This window comes from Garra rufa, chromosome 5, assembly GCF_049309525.1.
Source record: "Garra rufa chromosome 5, GarRuf1.0, whole genome shotgun sequence".
NCBI classification, from domain to species: Eukaryota; Metazoa; Chordata; class Actinopteri; order Cypriniformes; family Cyprinidae; genus Garra; species Garra rufa.
In genome coordinates, this window is record NC_133365.1 from 12145251 (window position 1) to 12166845 (window position 21595).

General features: G+C 37.7%; 1 protein-coding gene across 6 annotated transcripts in view; it reads right to left on the minus strand.

The window, feature by feature from the left end:
- Positions 1-1596: 1596 nt before the first annotated feature.
- atxn2 (ataxin 2) overlaps positions 1597-21595 on the minus strand; it is a 30460-nt gene continuing 10461 nt past the window's right edge. The window contains exons 10-25 of one of the 6 annotated variants that reach the window (XM_073839796.1): positions 21429-21589; positions 20401-20616; positions 15244-15426; positions 14984-15163; positions 14767-14874; positions 13573-13643; positions 13144-13493; positions 12857-12923; positions 10986-11126; positions 10219-10236; positions 9509-9575; positions 9058-9251; positions 6036-6162; positions 4805-5184; positions 4543-4717; positions 1597-1851 (exon numbers count right to left, since the gene is read on the minus strand). In XM_073839796.1, coding sequence (XP_073695897.1) covers positions 1823-1851; positions 4543-4717; positions 4805-5184; positions 6036-6162; positions 9058-9251; positions 9509-9575; positions 10219-10236; positions 10986-11126; positions 12857-12923; positions 13144-13493; positions 13573-13643; positions 14767-14874; positions 14984-15163; positions 15244-15426; positions 20401-20616; positions 21429-21589 — 2467 coding nt within the window. In that variant the 3' untranslated portion in view covers positions 1597-1822. Of the gene's footprint in view, positions 1852-4542; positions 4718-4804; positions 5185-6035; positions 6163-9057; positions 9252-9502; positions 9576-10218; positions 10237-10985; positions 11127-12856; positions 12924-13143; positions 13494-13572; positions 13644-14766; positions 14875-14983; positions 15164-15243; positions 15427-20400; positions 20617-21428; positions 21590-21595 lie in introns of all 6 variants that reach the window. The other 5 variants (XM_073839799.1, XM_073839795.1, XM_073839800.1 and 2 more) reach the window with 5 other exon arrangements.

The following is a 21595-nucleotide window of genomic DNA, read 5'->3' on the forward strand; positions in this document are numbered from 1 at the left end:
CTTTTTCTTCCACACTTTTTCCTTCCACTCAACTTTCTGTTAACATGCTTGCTGGAAAATCAAATCAGCATCTTTAAAAAGCTGGTCAGCAGAAGGAAACATGAAGTGCTCTAAAATTTCTTGGTAAATGGTACAGTGACTTTGGTTTTCAAAAAACACAGTGGACCAACACCAGCAGATGACATTGCACCCCAAATCACCACAGACGGTGGAAACTTAACACTGGACTTAAAGCAACTTGGGCTAACTTGGGCTTCTCCACCCTTCTACCAGACTCCAGGACCTTGGTTTCCAAATGAAATACAAAACTGGCTCTCATCTGAAAAGAGGACTTTGGACCACTGGGCAACAGTCCATTTCTTCTTCTCCTAAGCCCAGGTAAGATGCCTCTGACATTATCTGTGGTTCAGGAGTGGTTTAACAAGAGGAATACGACACCTGTAGCCAAATTCTTTGACACGTCTGTGTGTGGTGGTTCTTGATGCTTTGACCCCAGCCTCAGTCTAATCCTTGTGAAGATTTTGCTTGACAAGTCTCTCAAGGCTGCGGTTCTCTGTTGGTTGTGCATCTTTTTCTTGCACACTTTTTCCTTCTACTCAACTTTGTTAACATGCTTGGATACAGCACTCTGAACAGTCAGCTTCTTTGGCAATAAATGTTTGTGGCTTACTCTCCTTGTGAAGGGTGTCAATGATTGTCTTCTGGACAACTGTCAGATCAGCAGTCTTCTCCATGATTGTGTGGCATAGTGAACCAAACTGAGACCATTTTGAAGGCTCAGGAAACCTTTGCAGGTATTTTAAGTTGATTAGCTGATTGGCATTTCACCATATTCTAATTTGTTGAGATTTTGAATTAGTGGATTTTTGTTAAATGTGAGCCAAATCATCACAATTCAATCTGTGTGCATTGAATTTATTTAATATACAAGTTTCACAATTTGAGTTGAATTACTGAAATAAATGAACTTTTCCATGACATTCTAATTTAGTGAGATGCACCTGTACTCGCATCATAACCACAAAAATAAGCAAATACTAAAGCAGTATTTCAGTTCTTGTCAAGTGAGGTAATAAAATGACAAAGGAAAGAAAAACAGACAAGCCATGTAAAGTTTTTAAAACTTTTTTTAATGTTTTTATTTTTTTTTTAAAGTCATTTATATTATCTACAAAGTAAAAGTTATTTTAACTTAACAGTTTTATAACGGTCAAGTCTAATGGGGTTTTGCCATCAGATTAAATTAATAAATAATTTATCTGCTTTTTTTTTGCCGAACATCTTCTTTAATGGAAGTTTCTTGTGTTTAGTTTGGTTAGAACCATTTTCATTTTGTTGGTGTTGATTTACCCCAAGGTCTTGAGCACAGCTATAGCAGCAGCATTTAACAGTAACGTTAATACTGTCAATATACGGAAGAATTATCTTTAACTTAAAAGGTGCAGACAAAATGTTCCAGTTATTTATGCACAGTTTTCTCACTCATCTGGGCTTTTTTTGTTATTGTTAGGACCCACAGCAAGAGTTCTAGTGTCACTGAAACATATGAAAAATGACTCCTCGTTAAAACTCTTGTTTTAATTTTTCTTAAAAAAAAAAAGAAAAAAAAAGCCAGAGTTCATCACATCTTTGCCTATACGCATTTCTTAATCACTGGTGGTGGGTAGCAGTAGAGCAGCATGATCAAGGTTCTCGTGGCCATTTAGGGGAGTTTAGAGACTGGTAAAGTTTGGACTTGACCAGTAAGTGGTAGGTGGGGCCAGATGGCTCTGCGAAGATCAGGAGCCACTCAAATCATCTGCTGTTCTCTGATCTTCATCCTCTACAGCTGCTGCTGATGGTGACCTTGCACTAAACAAAAACACAGTTTACATTATATATTCATAAAAAAAAAAAATCACAATTAACAAAACTAGCCAGAGAGAATGTAGCAAGCATTACAGGTAAAACAGAACTGGCCAATTACAATATTTTCATACATAATAGAAGACAATAAAAAAAGGTTTTAAAATTATACGGAAGTACACAAGCCTCCAAAAATCACTTGTTAAAATATATCACACAGAAATGGCAGACTACTACAAACTCAATATCCTAGAGGGACTTTGGATGGAAGATTTTAGTTAAAAAAAGCCTCTTAAATTAATAGCACTTCAAACAGGAACACAGAGTTGGCTTTTGTTGGAGGTAGGGCTGCCCCCTAATTGTCAACTAACAGCTACTCGATGAAAAGATGCTTGGTCGACCTAAATTTTATTAGTCGCAGAAAAAAGAAAACAAAACATTGCACTTTTGTAAAATAATTAAAGCAAACAGGATGTGCTTTCTGTCATGTCGGTCTTTGTGAACTTAAGCACATCACTCTGAAACTTTGTGTATACCTGTCTTGCAGACATGAAAAATAGATCTACTTTGAAATGAACCAACTCAAATACAAAAAAAATTCTCAGATTTTGCTATCCATATAAAAACATGCATAAAGGCAAATCACTACAGCTGAGATAGCGCGTCAGTGTTGCCGACTTCATCTCTTAAGCCGAAAGCACTAGTTTATCAATACATTTTTAAAAACGTTAATGTAGTCAGCTTGCTGTTATTCCCTTATTATTATTTTTATATCTGCCGGTGTACTGTGGCAAGCTTTTTTTGTGTGCGTTTAAGTGCTTATTAGGCTATGTAGGCAATTAAAGACTCATCATTATGATTTATATGGTTTATTAATAAACATGCGACTAATAGTCGATTATTCTTAAAATGAACGACTACTAGTCAACCAGAAAAATCTTCAGTCAAGGGCAACCCTAGTTGGAGGCAATCTGGAACCTTAATGACTGATTTAATTTTCAAATTTTTGCCCAAAAACTAAACCTTATTTGGCCAGAGGTGGTGCTAGAAATTGAAAAGTAATGAGAGGGGAGTTTGACTATTAATTCATTACATCATACATACAGAAAATACAAAAAACTGTTTTAGACACTGATAAATACTTAAAGGGTTAGTTCACCTAAAAATAAAGATGTCATTAATTGCTCATCCTCATGTCATTCCAAACCCATAAGACCTTCATCTTCAGAACACAAAATATGATATTCTTGATGAGTGCTATCTCACCCTGCATAGACCGCAACGCAACTGACATGTTTAAGGCCCAGAATGGTAGTAAGAACATCATTAAAATATCTTCATTTTTGAGGGTGAGTAATTAATTTTCAGAATTTTCATTTTTGGTTGAACTATCCTTTCAAAGACACTTTTAGGAAGTAGTTGGAAAGCCATAACTAGTAAATAGCCGCAGGCGGACCCTCCAAAGTACATACATATATATTTGCATACTATATTACACATATGTGATGCAATCAGGGAAAATCCAACACATGGTGAAATTTGACCTTTTTTAGGTTTTGATACCATATGAAAGGAGGGTTCCAAATTTTTTATTTAGTCTATAGCTTGAACATAACAAAAGTTATGGCTATTGTAAGTTGACTGATAGCTATGATTTAAAAAAATGTAATTTTTAGAAAAAAAAAAGGTTTAAAGTGAGACAGGATTTTTTTCACTTCACAGGTTTAATGAGAGCTGTCTGTCAAGTCAGGAGTGCTATACTGCATCATTACACAAACAGACAAACGTGTTTTCCGTTGATTATCATGGGGATAGTCTCTGAACTTTTGATAATATCCGTTTAGATAGCACATTTTCATATAACAGACTGTCATCCGACTTCTCCTCTTTAGTAATTTCATCATCTGATCCTTCATCTCTGAATATAAAATTGTCCATTATAATGTCATTTAGGGCACTGACATCACCAAGATTTAGCAGATTGAAACAAGTAAGATCATTTAAATGAGCAACTTACAGTACTTCAGACTGCGTTGTCTCACAATATTAATAAATTAATAAATAAAACTTTGAGTGTCGTGGTTTACACAGTGATACACCTTTATTAAATGTTACAGGGTTTATTATGATAGGTTAACTGTTTTTGTAGTGTTCAGGGAAAGCACCCCCGCAGCGTGTTCTTAACATAAGAGCAAAACAGTCTTTTCTGCTTGCTGCAATAAATCGCTATTTTTCTGCACTAAACAAGTGAATTGTACCAAAATATTTTCAGAGATGTTATGGAATAATAATTTAATGAAAACCTAATTTTGACAAAAAATAAATAAATAAATAAATAAAATATTGACATTAAACCCATTTTTCAAATTACCTGAACATGTCCCAGCACGACATCCGGCAGGTTTTCCACATTATAATAGTGAAGATGTTATGTTATAATAATTTAATGAAAACCTAATTTTGACAAAAAAAAAAAAAACTGACATTCAACCTATTTTTCAAATAGCGTGACATCTGACGGGTTTTCCCAGTTCACATCACATACATGTAGCTTTATTATTATTTTACTATCTGTGCATTTCGGTTGTCTCTGTGCACCGGAAGCTCTTCTGCCTCCGAGTCAAATTCCTTGTGTGTGTAAACATACTTGCCAATAAATCTCTGATTCTGTTGAGTTAAGCTGAGTAAAGCCCTTACCAGGGGTGAGAGTGTAGGAGTAGTGTGTAGCTGAGGACACAGGGATGGGGTTGAGAGTGCCCTGGGGCAGCGTGGGCTGGGGGCCAGCAGGAGCCTGTGTGGCCATCAACATCATAGTAGGGGGGTGGGAAGGAGTGCCATGATGTTGAGGCACCATCCCTGACTGCATGTGGGCCTTTAGAGACAGAGTGAATAAATATTTTTCTTAAGTAATATTTCTTAGCATTTCTATAATCCTTGTGTCAGACTCATCAACACTTACCTGCTGCACATGAGCCATATGGTTAGGGTTATACCCATGCTGCACCTGCTGGGGGTGGATGTAGACGGCCTGCTGAGCGGAGGGGAAGCTGGCTTGAGGCGACTGAGGGTTGGGGCCGGGGGTCATGGAGGGCGGGGTGGGTGCCAGGGCTGAGTACATCTGCTGCTGTGTTGCGTTTCCCAGATGGATGGCCTGGGCGGCAGCGGCCGCCGCCTGGTGCTGAGGATGCTGAACTGGGCTGGGGGCCGGGTGGCTGCCTCCATGCTGGTTACCCTGCTGCGGCTGTCCTGTCGGGGTGGCAGAGGGCTGAGGGTGCTGTGGATGAGGGTGAAGGGTGGAGCTTGGGTGCTGAAACTGCTGAGGAATGGGGGTAGATGACACTGAAACACAGAAACACAAATACAAGCAGTTAGATGGTATCTGCATTCACTCAAAATTAATACAACGAATATGAATTTTAAAGGGATAGTTCAGCCAAAAATGTAATTTCTGTCATTAATTACTCACCCTCATGTTGTTCCAAACCCGTAAGACCTCCTTTCAACTTTAGAACATGAGTTAAGATATTTTTGATGAAATCCGAGAGCTTTCTGCACAGACAACAAATGCAACTACCACGTTTAAGGCCCAGAAAGGTAGTTCAAGGACATTGTTATAACATCATAAAAAACAATGTCCTTACTACCTTCCTGGTCCTTGAACGTGGTAGTTGCATTGCCATCTATGCATGGTCAGAAAGCTCTTGGATTTCAACAAAAATATCTTGATTTGTGTTTCGAAGATGAACAAATGTCTCAGAGGTTTGGAACAACATGAAAGTGAGTAATTCATGACAGAAATTTAATTTTTGTGTGAACCCTTTAACAAATAAAAATGAACACAAAAGACATACTCAGAAAGGTCTATATTTTAGGAGTTATGTAATTGGCATTTAAGCTTAAATACTGTATAAAGTCAAAAAATAATTATGTATATTATATATAATTACAATTAAAAGTACAAGAAGAAACATAAAACACATAACAGACACATCAGGAATAAAGGAAAATTGGGTGCTATTTTGTTGAGTCTTTAATGTGTGGCTCACTTCAAAGACCAACATTAATTGCAGCATCAAGCTATTCAGACGCAATAAAAAGTGACTGTAAATTTAGCACAGATGCACATTATAATAGTGAAGAGGTTAAATGGGCTGGCAAGGTTTAGACTTTGTGCTGGCGGGAGTTCTTACCATACATAGTATGCGTCTGCTCACCATACTGATTGGTGGAGGAAGAGACCAGGCTGGGTTGACCGTGGCCAGGAGGGGTGATCATCCTTGCACTCCCCTGAATCATTGGACTGAACACATGCTGGGCCTGAAACACAGAAACCCAAGATTATAAGAATGTCTTAAGAATACTGAAAGACTTTATTTATAAATACTGTCTGCACACAAGACCTTTTTTTTTAATTTGCAGAAAATAGACTAAATACATTAAACCCAAATGATCAATTTTTTTATTGAATGGTAAATGGCAGTTCCTTTCAGAAATAAAAGGAATAGGCTCCCAAGGTTATACTGTGCATAGCTGCTATTTAAAAAAAAAAACATTTGGAAAATTAAAAAAATTTGTTTCCAGTAATAATGGGATACACATTTGGTAAAACATGTTGCTGTTACGTATCTTGGTCATTGTATGTTTTTCTTGTATAAAAAGCTTTTAAACGACAAAGTATCCAAACAAGCCATACCAACATTATAAGTGAAATAATTCCTGAATGGATCTTATAAAAAGTTCTGTTGTTTGTTGATCTTGGTACCTTTTCAGCATTTCAACACTTTTCTAAAAAAGCGAATACAATGTTCACAAATACTAGATCATTTGTTTCAGCTGAAGATTGGTTGTCCAAGTTTTGTCCAAAATCGTTTACTGCCTGAGTAGGTACTACTTCACTACAAACTTCATGATCAATAAAAAAAGTAAATTGAATATAGTATGAATGCATGAAGTATGAATGAAATCCTGACGTACTAAATCTGCCATGTTGGTTTTATCATGTGATCTATGGCATCAGCTTCACTGCCATTTACAACTCATCTCCTGTGGACGCCTTTTCCTCATTTGGACAGTAAAAGGTCCATTTAACACGCACTTCAGATTCTCAACAGAAGTATTAAATCATTCAGGAACTACTCACCTGCTGTTTTATACTATGTATTTAAGAAATACTATTTTCACATACTGTTAAGTATGCCCAGTTTAAATGATTGGTTAACTTCCAGAATAAAATTTTCCTGAAAATTTTCTCACCCTCTTGTCATCCAAGATGTTCATGTATTTCTTTCTTCAGTCAAAAAGAAATTAACATTTTTGAGGAAAACATTCCAGGAATTTTGTCCATAATGTGGACTTCAATGGTGGCCAACAGGTTGAAGGTTCAAACAGCTTCAAAGGGCTCTACATGATCCCAGCTGAAGAATAAGGGTCTTATCCAGCAAAACTATCTGTCATTTTCTAAAATGTATATACCTTGCAACCAAAAGTGCTCATCATGCATTAGCTCATCGTCATGTTTTACATATTCGACGTAGGCAGAAGAACAGTAGCAGTGTGTACAAAAACAAACATGCAAAGAAAGTCAATTGTCCTTTCTAAAAAAAAGTTAAACAACAATGTCAGACGATTGTGAAATTGGAAGAGAAAACGAGATGAACTTAAAATTTTTAACCTAAGTACACAGATGAAGAACTAACCACTCATGACTTTTCCAACCTGATTACACAATGCATGAAGATATGTGCACGCGCATCGCAGAAGTAGAGCAAAACGAGCATTTTGTGGTTAAAAAAAAAAAAGAATAAATAATGATTATATATATATATATATATATATATATATTAGTGGTGGGCCGTTATCGGCGTTAACGTGCTGCGTTAACGTGAGACTCTTATCTTATAAAAAAAATATCGCCGTTAATCTATTCTCAAATTTGGGTTGGGAGCTGGGTCTAAACTACGCAAGCTATGATGACTTTCACCTTGATAGTTTAACGCGGATGTATACCGAAGACTATAGAATATGGTCGCGCGTTTACGTCTCCTCCGCCAAAACACAGACGGGATCGCGTCGTCCTCCATTCATAAAAACCGAATCTACTATAGCGAAATGCCACGTAAATTCGTAGTTTTTTGGATTCATAAATCAAATGTTGGTCTGTCACTTAATTCAAATCGCGATATGGACTAGTGTATGTGAAAACTGAAATGCAAAAAGACCGTTTTAATATGAATGCGGTATGTTCCGTTTGCCTAGCTGTATGTATGAATGATGGAGACGAGGTTTTACTACACGCATACTGAAACACACGTGACGCTCCCGGTAATTTTTGGCATTTGCATCTCACATGAACAGATAAACTCAATCTCCAAAACTGCTGTGAGTGTCACTTTTACCGTTTCATTTGAGAAAGCTGGAAACGTAGGGGAAACACTGGCTACCATAGATATATATACGTAGATGTATATTTTTATCACACTGTACAACAATAATACTGTTTTTTTTTTATTACAGTAAGGGCTAAATTTAGGATTGGGTAGGTGTTGATGTTAAAAAAAAAAACAATCTAATAGGTAGAAAAAATAATTTCATTGTTAGTTAGTTAGTAAACAGTACATCTTATTGAACAATTTATTTTCCTCAACAAATTATCATAGAACAGCTTTATGAGCTTTATGATCCATTCTCAAAGACTTACTTTTAGTCATTATTTGGGTAGCACACATATTCTGAATGCCTTCAGCAGAATTCAAATTAGCCATTTTAATCTAGATTAATTCCAAGATTTAATCTAGATTAATCTAGATTAAAAAAATTAATCTATGCCCACCCCTAATATATATATATATATATATATAGTCACAAGCTGGGATCATGTAGATCCCTTTGAAGCTACATTGAAACTGCAATTTGGACCTTCAACTCGTCGGCTCCCATTAAAGTCCACTAGATTGAGAAAAAACATGAAAAGTTTTCCTCAAAAACCTTACTTTCTTTTCTACTGAAGAAAGGAAGACATGAAAATTTTGAATGACAGGGGTGAGTAAATTATCCGGAATTCTTCTGGAAATGAACTAATCCTTTAAAGTAGGGAGGTAAGCATTTTTGGATGCAGGGAATTTTTTTTTATCATTTATTCATCCTGGTTACCTTTGTTTCTGTGCTTTAGTGATTAAGTAAACATTAGAAATGAGACCTCTAAAGTTACTGTACCTGTGACTGGTAGTGGGACATCTGTTGTACCAGAGGTTGACTAGCAAACTGCTGGGGGCTACAAGTGAAATACTGGGTGGAGTAGGCTGGGCTTGGTGCCACAATGGGCGGCCCAGCAGCTGTAGCTGGATGCATCATTGAAGACGTGCCAGGTGGGTGATGCTGGTCTGGTCTTTGCTGTGGCATGTTTGGTACTGCAATCAGATACAGCAAAAAGAAGATAGAATGAAATGGGCATGATATAAAGAACTTTTCATTTTTCACAGATCTTATTTCCTAACTGCACAGCACTGCAAATATTATACTAAATCAATACTCAAAAATATACAGCATAACTCTCTCTTACAGAAAAAGATCATGACTAGAGCAAAGGCAAAATAACCTTAAGCAGCTTTAAAAAAAAAACTAAAATAAATCATTCACTCTTAGAGAGAATCATTCTCACCTTTACCTGGTCTGTAGGGCTTGGTCTGGCTCATGGTCATATGAGGAACCTGAACATGGTACATGGCTGGAGGCTAAAGGATGAGGAGCAGAACTTGAGATGCAGAACTACATCCATGTTCTGGGTTTTTCACAGTCTTGAAGAACACTTGCAGAATGCATCTTAAAACTCAAACTTATCATGTATAATATTCAGATGATTACTATAATTAACTTCGAGCACTTTATCTTTTAGCCCACAGTGCTCACATGAAAAATCTATCTGTAAACATTTTGAGTGTTGCGTTTCTCAAAAACATGATTAAGATGTGCCAAGAGTGTAACCCAACAAAATTCTGTCCTTTACAGCGAGAATACACAAATTAATGCTTGTCACTGACACATAAAGCCACAAATTTCTGCCTTTTTTCTTTTCTGGTCAAGTGTTCATGCAAACAAAGCTTCAATGCTCTTAACAGGACAAAAAGGGGAAATGATAAAGCAAAAAATCATTACAAATTTTAAAGAAAAAAGGAAGTACTCACAAATTTTAGTTGATAAGGTAAACGTATATAAAAAATTAGCTTATTGACAACAGTATGAAAATATGATAACAATAATAATAAAATGATCAGCTGCAGTAAGAAATGGACAAACCAACAAGTGCTGGTCAGCCACGCAGGCGAAAATCTCATACATGTTTTCAGTAGGAAAAAAGAAGCTTAGAATTGCACAAACCTTCCAGATAATGCTTTTCTAATGGAGAGAGAGGAAAGAGGGAAAAGAAACAAAAAGAACGAGTCTTTAGTGTGATTATCATTCGCTTTTTTCAGTATAAGATGCATTGTCTAGAAAATGTGCGAGTGATTAAAGATGAAAGAAAAGCTTTTTAAATGATGCTCTAGAGAAAAATAAAGATTCGTTGTCGCTTTTGAGTTTTGCAATTACTGAAACGCATCTTTCCGCTCTACACCACAATATATAACAGTAAAGCTTTATATTTTGGTCAACAAAGCCAATTAGTAAATATAATAATCAGACATCAGTGAGGTGTAACTTCTCAGGCTGATGACGAACCATGAGCTCCTTTCAAAGTCGGATAACATGCTTCTAGTCGAATCATTTTTACATTATCATGTTCTTGACCTTAGGGTCTCACACCAAGTCCAAATTTAACACAATACTGTAAAATGCAGTAAACGTAACTAGTGCACACCGAATTCAAAAACTTGTGCCATTTCTTTAAACCAGACTTAGCCTGAACAGGCCTCTACTGGCCCTTCTCAATGAATTAAAGCAATTATGTGCTGGATACACATGCCAGATGAAATGAAGCGGACAAATGAAAATAAAGGAGGGGTGGCTGAAGTACGAATGCAATCAGGAGATCAAGGATGTTGGCACATGAATGAAAATAAAAACAAATGTTTTGGGATAGATGGGGACTTCCATGCAGAGAATGAATGAGATTCCATTAACAGAGAGGTTCATATAGTGGAGCTCACCTGAACGCCAGGACTGACAGGCGTCAGAGGGTACATCTGGAACATGGTCTGGCCATAAACAGCAGGGGGCTGCTGCACTACTATAGAAGGACTGGGCTGACCCTGGGGCCGGGTTTGAGTGGGGGTCGTTGCTGGCTTAGGCTGAGGAAATAGATAAAGTGAAATAAAAATAAGATAAATATATAAACATACATTTCCATGCTATATTTGTTCACCCTCTTCCAGGAAATCCAATGGACAAACAAAATAACTTGAGATAGAAACTTTAAAATCCCCTTGAAACCAAATTTCTTGTCTTTTAGTATATGTTTGCCTTAAAGTTATCTATAAGCCAGTGTGCTCCAAAACAATGACAAAATTTGCATTTAGAAGACACGAGCAGTCAAAACCTACAGTCTCTAAAATCATTGATCTATATTGGTGGAAGTTAATGACATCACCCTGCACTTCAGCTTCTCATTAAACATACTGTCCAATCAAATGCTCTCTAGAATCTGAAGCATCCCGTCCCTGGCACTACAAATAAGACACTCAAATTGCGGCTGAAATCGGTCACTTGTTCACAGAATTTGTATTACCTGTACCGTGAATGGGACATATTATATATATGTGCACTATATAGGGAATGGGGAATGATTCAGACAGCGCAAATATTCATTCTATTGAAGTATGGTTTCAAACTGTTTCACAAAAACTAGTGCTGCGTGTCCACAGCCTGCTCTGGTCCAGAGACATGACAGCACTGAGTGGATAATAAGCGCAAGTCAGCGCAGACCACAAAACGAATCGGACCCATCTGAACTTTACACAGAATTCTATATTTTATAGGATGAGATTGTGGCTGTCATACGCTGCCAAACGTGGCTTTACCAAGCTCAGCGGCTCTGTTGTAATATATAAAACACTACTGGCTATTTTTTTTAAAAAGGGTCCCGCCCTGACTTTCTCTTTTAGTTGAAATTACATCACCACAGAATAATGCTGCGTGTTTCAAAGCACTTCAGCGGACCTTTAAAGGGACAGCTCACCCAAAAAGAAAAATTCAGCCATAATTTCCTCACTCTCAAGCGGTTCTAAACCCGTACGAGCTTCTTTCTTCTGTTGAACATGAAAGACATTCTGAAGAATAGACAGAACATACAGCTCGTGACGATACACTGAGGTGTTAAGACACAAAATGATTGGTCTGTGCAAGAAACTGAACAGTATTTATATCATTTTTAACCTCTGATCCACTGCTATGTGCAACTATCATGAGCACGTTCACAACAGCCAGCGTGTGAATAGTAGATGCATGCGTGGAAGCTTTCTGTCGTCACTACATCATTTACACAGTGCATAGCGACTACTTAAAATGGTAATTACTTGTGCTTATCCTGATTCTTGCAACCGATTAAAAACTAAAAGATTACGCTTCCTTGCGTGAACTCATCCTTGAGTGTTGACTTTTCACCGACTACTATGCCAGAGCACTTTAATACGCCACGTTGTGAACGCTGTCAGGACAGTTGTACATTGTGGTGGATCAGAGGTAAAAGATTATATAAATACTGTTCAGTTTCTTGCACATACCGAACGTTTTGTCATGAGCCACAAGGTTTAATTTGGTTTTGTCTGTGTAGGTTTTTTTGACTCTCAAAGCCGTTGATCCCATTGACTGCCATTATATGACTGACAGACTGCAACAGTTTGAGTTAAAAATCTTCGTTAGTGTTCTACTGAAGTCACCTACATCTTGGATGCCTTGGGGATAAGCAGATTAACATCGAATTTTCATTTTAGGGTGAACTATCCCTTTAAGGTACAACATATTTGAAAAAATTTGATTTCAGTTCAATAACTGTCACAAAACAAACCACCAATTTACTTACAGGGGAGCAAAAAACCCTTGGGTTGAACTCCTTGGCATTGGGATTGAGAGTAGATTTTCTAACACTCCTAAAAAGTGCATAAAGAAAAAGTCAATGTTGTTTTTTGTCATCAACATATGACTACAACATTTCTCACTTGCTTTTGAATCACATCAGGTATGAATCATTTTGCTGGGAAAGACTCTAAGTAACTTTATCCCTCCTATATAATAAAATGAATTTATAATTTTGACAGAATTCACTCATTCACACTGAAAATGCTAGAGATTTTTCTTCTGCTGACTTACTCTGCTACAGGGTCATTCTTCTCCTCCTTCTCATCCTTGTCTTTTGCAGCAGCATTTGCCAGAGGCGAGGTGGTTTGAACGCCCTGAGACGTCATATCAGGCCCTCGTTTCTGCTCTGGTACAGCAGAGGAAGGAGAGAGCAAAGGGGTGGCAGATTTACTTCCTGTTGAGGCGACGCTCACAGCAGTGGAGGTTTCTTCACTAATGGTGGAGTCATTGGGGACTTTGGGTCCTGTTGAATCTACTGTGCTCTTCTCAGCGGCTTGATCCTTTGGCTTTTCTACGAGGTCCCGTGGAGCCTTGATCACCATGGTCTCAAAAACAGGATCTGGATTTGAGCTAGACTGCAACTACAAATGATGCAGGGCTTCAATAAATGAAACACAGTTGCTTATAAACCACACATGATAGAAGAGGAATAAAACTTACCCTAAAATCTACACTGAATTTCTTTAAATTATCTATTTGTTTCCTGTGGTCTGGACCCATACTGGAAGGTCCTAGAAAGATCAAAATGAGAGAAAAATATTTTAAAAGGACATGTGACCCAGAACCACAAAACCAGTCTTAAGTAGCATGGGTTATATTTGTCGCCAATAGCCAAAAACACATTGTATGGGTCAAAATTATTGATTTTTCCTTTATGCCAAGTAAAAATCATGTTCCATGATATATTGTACATTTCCAACCATAAATTAGCATTGCTAAGAACTTAATTTAGACAACTTTAAAGGCAATTTCCTCAACTTCATTTGGACAACAAATTTAAAGGCGATTCCCTCAATATTTAGATTTTTTTGCACCCTCAGATTACAGATTTTCAAGTAGTATCTTGCCAAATATTGTCCTATTCTAACAAACAATACATCAATGGAAAGCTTAATTACTCAGATTTCAGATGATGTATACATCTTAATTTAAAAAAAACTGACCCTTATGACTGGTTTTGTGGTCCAGGGTCACATTTATTAAAAACAGATTACACAATTTCATTTGATTTTTTAGTTTTGATGCAGTGGAGTCGATAAAGGTGATATTTAAAATACTGATATCATGTTAATACTAATCCAGCGCACATTAGCTACAGTGCCACCGACAAAAAATAATGAAATGACACTTCAATGTCAGACATTACAGTCTGCAGCAAGATATGATCAACAGCAAGTTATTTTTTGTATGGTTTTGTTGATTACAAACTAATTTTTCACCTCCCTAAACTTGCATTTTGAGTGCAATTACTGGACAAACAAAAGAAATGTATTTCAAACTTCCATAGATACAGAAAAAAATACTATAATTGGAAATTCAAAGATTTTAAAAATCAGATATTGAGCCAGCCCTACTATGATGCACATGTTGTACCTACACTTGTATTGCAGTTTGTGCATGATTTATAAGATGAACTGAAAAAGTCATTTCCTGCTCTATTTACAGCGTCAGCAATTGTGCAGAACGAATTCTTAGAAGCCAAATCCCTAATTCATACTGACAACTGGCAATTTCTACTTTCTTGCTTTTTGTCAACACAGCAAAAATTGCATGCTGCAAAAAACAGCTTTAAAAATACTAAAAAAATAGTTGGTTATACATGATAAAGAGCATGACATATCCACAGGTACACACCCTTTCCAATGGATCGAGCGATGCCTGCAGAAGCTTCAATAGGTTTCACATTCTCCTTGTTGGCATTGGGAGAATTTTGTCTCGTCTCTAGTACTCTTGATTCTTTGGCTATTTAAAAAAAGAAGAAAAAAAAAACAGGGCAGTTGTGAGATCTGGAACAGAGGAAATTCAAAACTAATGATTAAACATGCACATATTGTGTAAGGGACATCCTAACCCTCTTCTATTGGAGATGCTTCCAGGTTGGTGGCCGGATTGGCTGCTGTTGGTGACGTCGCTGTTGTGGAAGCTGTCGCAGAGTCTACTGGCACTGTACCAGCCTGAGGGGAAGACAAGCAGGAGGGGCTCGGAGCACCTCCACCAATGCTATTTTGTCGAGGTGATCGAGGTCTGTGTGCTAAAGAGGAAGTGGAAAAAATTAGTCAACGAGTCTTTCCGAATGAAACCGAAATCTACAGATTTATAATCTAGACTTACCACCGCTGACAACAGATGACCAGGTTCCCCCAGAAGGGCTGTTGCGAGCAGGAGGGGGAGCGGAAACCTCCACCGACGCACCTTGGGACATATAATCGGGCGGAGGAGGCCCGCCACCCCGACAAGAGGCCACTCTATGAGGTCTAGGAGTACGCTGTGACTTGGGAGACATTCTTGGAGGACCTGGATTCACAAACAGAGGGATGAGTGAGTTTTAAAGGAAGACACAAACACCCTTGCGGGTGGCCCAGGGCATCTCTCACCAATGTGTAGCGTGTAGCTCTCTCCAAAAGCAGTTGCTGTGTGTGACATTCAAAACATCAAATATGAAGCAAAGACACCACACTCATAACCATGTTTAACAGCAGTTTGTGGTTTAAATATATATTGGACACACTATGACACACACCAAAATAGCTTATTCCAAATATGAGCAAGTCATACTTCATGAGTCATGTACGGAGTACCAAACATCACATGCAGAAGAAAAAGATGCTGTGACCATACAGTAAGAATTTGTTCTCACATTTTATAAACTTGTCGCCTTTCTACTAATTCACTCCTTTGTTTAAAGGAATATTGCACACAAAAATGAAAATTCTGTCATGAATTACTCATCTTCATGTCGTTCCAAACCTGTAAGACCTGTTCATCCTCAGAACACAAATTAAGATATTTCTGATGAAATCCAAGAGCTTTCTGACCCTGCATAGACAACAATGCAACTGACACGTTCAAGGCTCAGAAAGGTAGTGTTAAAAGGTGTTAAAATAGTCTATGTGATATTACTGGTTCAAACGTAATTTTCTGAAGCTATGAGAATACTTTTTTTGAACAAAGAAAACAAAAATAACTTTTCAACAATTTCTTCTCTTCCGTGTGAGTCTTCAATGCGCTCACAAGCCGACGTTCTGACATGGCATGTCATTTTCTCTTTTCGTCTGTACATCGTGGTTCAAATAAGTAAGGCTGGGCCCAAAATTACACTTCATCCTCTCTGTTGAAATGTTTACGAAGACTGTTTTATGTACAGAATGCATCCTCCTCTGCTTGTAAACAAGGCACAGCACAAGAAGAAAGGTCAGAAAGCTTTTGGATTTCATCAAAAATACGTCTGTAGGATTGGAATGACAAAAGGGTGAGCTTTATGGTCACGGCATCTAATGACAGAATTAAAATATTTGGGTGGACTAACCCTTTAGGTTAAATTGTGGTCATTATTGTAATAATTTGTTCCCTTGTTTTAAACTAAAGCAGAAGAAAAATGTGTAAATTGTGGTCACAACTGAACAAAAACAAGGGAAGAAATTAGTACAATTTGGATGTAAATATACTAAAACAAAGAACCTAATAAGTACAAAGTGGTCATGATTTAACCAAATTAAAACAAGAAAACAAATTAGCAAAATGTGGCCATGCTTTAACTAAATTAACACAAGAGAACAAATTAGTACAATGTGGCCACATGTTAACTAAAGATGTGTTCACACTTGTCATGTTTGGTTCGATTAAAATTAACTCTGGTGCAAGTGCTGTTAGTTCGTGGAAAAGTGGAAACGCTGCCATCTGAAGCCTGGTGCGCACTAAACAAGCGGACCGAGACCGCCAAAAAGATGGGTTTTGGTCTGCTTCCAAATGAACTCTGGTGAAGTTCGAATTAAATATGAACGCAACAGGGACCAAATACATCTAAACCAACCAAAAACAAGAACACGAAGGGAACAAGCGGTATCCAAAACAAAATAAGCACAGGGTAAACGTGGAGCAACGAGGAGGAAAGGGACATTCATGAACGCTCTGTGAGTTCGCAGGTGGTGAAATATTTGACCCTGGACCACAAAACCAGTCATAAGGTTCAATTTTACAAAACTGAGATGTATACATCATATGAAAGCTCAATAAATAAGCTTTCTATTGATGTATGGTTTGTTCGGATAGGACAATATTTGGCCGACAAACATCTATTTGAAATCTGGAATCTGAGGGTGCAAAAAAATCAAAATCCTGAGAAAATCACCTTTAAAGTTGTCCAAATTAGGTTCTTAACATGCATATTACTAATCAAAAATTACATTTTGATATATTTATAGTAGGAATTTTTCAAAAAATCTTTATGGAACATGATCTTTACTTAATTTCCTAATGATTTTTGGCATAAAAGAAAAATCAATAATTTTGACCCATACAATGTATTTTTGGCTATTGCTACAAATATACCCCAGCAACTTAAGACTGGTTTTGTGGTCCAGGGTCACATATTCACTTTAATACTTGACTTAAAGCAGCGATGAGCAGACCAAACAGTGAATGGGTTCTTTGATGTCATACACCGATTGGTCTGCGCAGAGCCACTTTAAGTCGGACACGTTTGTTTGGGGTGTTCAGTGAGTTCCATCATGAAATATATGTCATGATACCCGACCAATCAGGTTGTGAACATATCGCTATGCCTTCAGGTTCGGTATCTTTAGGTTCACTGTCAAAAATGCAGTATGAACGCTAAGCAGACCAGCACCATATGTATTATTTTCCTTTTTGGTCCGGACCAAATGAACTAGGGCTGCAACTAACGATTATTTTGATAATCGATTAATCTGTCGATTATTTTTTCGATTAATCGATGAATCGGATAAAAAAAACAAGGGATTTACAACCCTTTATTCAAAAACAGAACTAAAATCTTTAGAAAGTGCACGAACATGTTGCTCCTTGAACTGTTATAATAATAATAATAAAATAAAAATGGACTAACACAAAAAACATACACATGTATGCTTTACATCTGCCAAATATATAGACTAAATAAACTAAAATTACTATCCGTCAAGACAGCGACTTGCTGTGGTGTACATGCTGCATTTCCCATCAAGAAGCCTCTCAAATTAAATTCCTCAGTGCGCATTAAAAAAGTCATGTGACTTTGCACGCTGGAACGGGATAACTTGACTAACTTTCTGCTACATTCATTCTGCCACATGGCGGTGTTTAGTGTCCTGCCATCAGCAGCGACCAGCTGGAAGAGTTCCGCATTCAAATGCACGCAAAACTGGCCTCAAAGCCCCAGCAAAAGTAATTACCATGAATGTGTCAAGGCAAAAATTAAGAAAATATTCGAATTACTTATTAATAAACTAGTATTTTCTGATTCAGTGTTGCAAAGATGAAATTGACGATCCTGCCATCTGCTCATTAATGCCTAATGCATCTTTATGGATTAGCTAATGAAAGAGTTTTGTTTTCGATTTTAATTATTTCGTTTTATAGTAAAATAATAATTTAAAGCTTTCTATAGATATTGTGTTTGTGAGGCAATTACCTGGGTTTCGGTTAATTATTGTGAAGCGCTCCTGTTTAAACCAAAGATATCAAGCGTATTCTGTTTGTTTTCTTTAAGAGCACATTTTGTTGATACTGTGAGTACACACAAACTAAGGTAGACCCTTTACAGTTCCGGCCCGGGTGGTAAATTACTCTTACCTTTATGAGCAAAAAAGAAATTCCACATCGCACTGGTGTCTCCATGCGCTGCAAAGCGCGCTTCTCTCCGCACAAACTTTGGATTTATATTGATTGAATGATTAAACTAATATTGTGATATGTTTTAAGTTTTTTATATCAATGGATTTTAATTTAAATCGCGATGAATTAAGCAGGCTTTTGATCTGTCTGCCGCTGTTTGCTAGGTATAACTTTAAAAAACAAAAACTTGAATTTAACAAACAAAAAGTGTTCCAAATATATCTCTAAATTAACTTTATAAACTAAAGGAACGAAAATAAATGTAATCACTTTGCTATTAAAATCAGCAGCTGTGTAATGAGGAAGAGAAAGAGAAAAAAAGACAGTCGGACTGGAAATTCAGTCGGCCAAAAATTGATGAGCTGTCGGACATTTTTACAAGGAATGTTTGTTTAATAACCTATATAATATTCTTAGGCTACTTTCTTAATTAAATATATTATTTCTTTGATTTATTTTAGCGTTTTTAGGCTGCTTGTTTGCTGACTGAAGTGTAGGCTATAAAAAAACAACGTGCCACCGTCACAGCCCTATTCAAAACTGAGACGATTTCACCTCAGCAGAGCTCCTCTTTCTCCTTACGGTTGTGGTATGTTTTCGACACATTATACAGACAGACAGTGTTACAAAAACTATAGAAGTAGTTTTCTCCATCTCCACTATCCAACGACCCGTACAGCAGCTGTTTTGCGATCGAGCATTGGCTGCTGTGAAAGTACGCTAGCCAAAGTAGGCTTAAATATCAAACATGTTTGATATAAATCGGGGCAGCATATATATATAATGTAGAAACGGTGCTTTATGCTCAAATGTTCCAGTTTTGCGCGTAAGTTAAATTCGCATTTTTGGATGGAAACACAGCTTATGAGGTGCCGAACTCTGCTGGCATCAGTGCGGGAGAGAGACCGAATGTGTCCACTCCGCTCTGCGCTCAATTTTTTTTTAAATATATATAATAACAACCAAATGTCTCTGCGTCGCGCGACACAACGAATCGATTATGAAATTCGTTGCCAACGCTTTTAGTAATCGATTTTTATCGATTTTATCGATTCGTTGTTGCAGCCCTAAAATGAACCAAATGAACCAAACTACAAATGTGAATGCACACTAAAACTAAGGAACAAATTAGTACACTGTAGCAATTGTAGGAACAAATTCTCAGTTTGTCGCCACACTTTTTCCTCTGTAGGTCATGTGCCTTTCTCCGTATTCATGAAATATTAATGGATAAGAATGTTAATTCTAGTCAATCTACCTGAAATCCATTTTAACTCAAGAGGCTGTGACAGTTTCTCATTTGATGTATGAGAACACAATATCAAGCCTATGTCAGACATGGAAAGAAACACTTGGGCATTGCCAGTGGTGTCCCCATGGCCAAAACACAATGGCAACACTTAAACACACCGCAGAAAATGAAAAGTGAAAACGTGCCCCAAATTCACTTCAATCATGCACAGAAACAGGGATAGCAATAGAAAATGGAACAAGAACAGGAGTGAGTCGTTTTATTAAACACCAGGAAAGTCCCACAGCTGTTAGTGGCAGCCTTAATTCAGGCATTTGGATTGCAAAACGTGAACCTGAGCAGTGGTGCCACAACAAAATGGCTGCTCGGTCCTGAATTTCTGGTACCTTCTGAGGACAGGCGTTTGGGCATGGTGGAGAGGGGCCCTGTAGAGCCATGAGCAGAGGGGTGAGACAGGGGCCGAGAGGGCCTGGATGGGGGTCTGGAAGGAGGCCGGGTGGGCGTGGCCGCCCGGGGCGGGAGAGAGTTGGTGGGGCCTGACTGGTAACGGGATGGAGGGCGAGAGGAGGGAGATGGGCAGCGTGAGGGCCAAGGGTGTGCACCTGATAGAGATGAAATGAGTCGAAATGAGAGGAAAGAAAAACTACATTTGAGCGAGAAAGACGGAAGGAGGGGAAACAAATGAGTATGTAAATTAAATAGGAGAACAGAAAAGTCGGAAGGCCTTATAGAATGAGCAGTTTAGATAAGAACACTGACACTAGCAAGGAGAAAAGGTCCAGATAGAAGTAACGGAAGAACTTTGGGAAGAAATGTGTTGAGAAGGAATGAGAAGACACCAAACAACAAGGACGAAATGCAACAAATCACATGTTGAGATTTCTTCGGTTAATTCTAAGGCAGTGAAACATAAAACAACGGGAAACAGGACTTCAAAGAAAGAACATTTGGAAAGATCAATCAGATTCTCTTGGAACAGCAGCAGTCTTGGCCTGCAGTTCTCCCTTGCTCAAATCCTTTTATCATGAAAGGACTGAAAGCCAGAGAGATGATTTGGTAGATCGATTAGTGAAGGAGAACAACGGATTAAAAGATACCACAAAAAGAAAAGGGAGTAGATTTTTTTGCTCGTTTTAATTTCTAGTATTTAAAGTGGAGATTTTGAGTTCTGTTTCATGGACCGATAAGGAATGATCCTGTTAACACCCAGGGAATATTATGAGACATCTATCAAAGAATATCAGCACATTACTTGTCTAGCTGTGCTTTTAATCTAAAAAAAACAACAAAAAAAAACTGACATACAGTTTGTTTGCATACATTACCACAACACTAGTCAACAGTTATTTTGGACACCCAACAAGACCCAAAGTAAGTCAATGTACAAACAAAGAGTTCAAAAATCAGCTTGTACCTCCATTGACCACACGCTGATCCATTGTGTTGTAGTCATGAGGTCTTGGTGCGGGTGGCCCAGGGCTGCACTGCACCAGTCTGGGTGAGTTTTGACGACCAGCTCCCCATGACATCCCTGGTTCTCTGTTCCTCTGACTAGGGGGAATGTATTTGTTCTCCCTGATT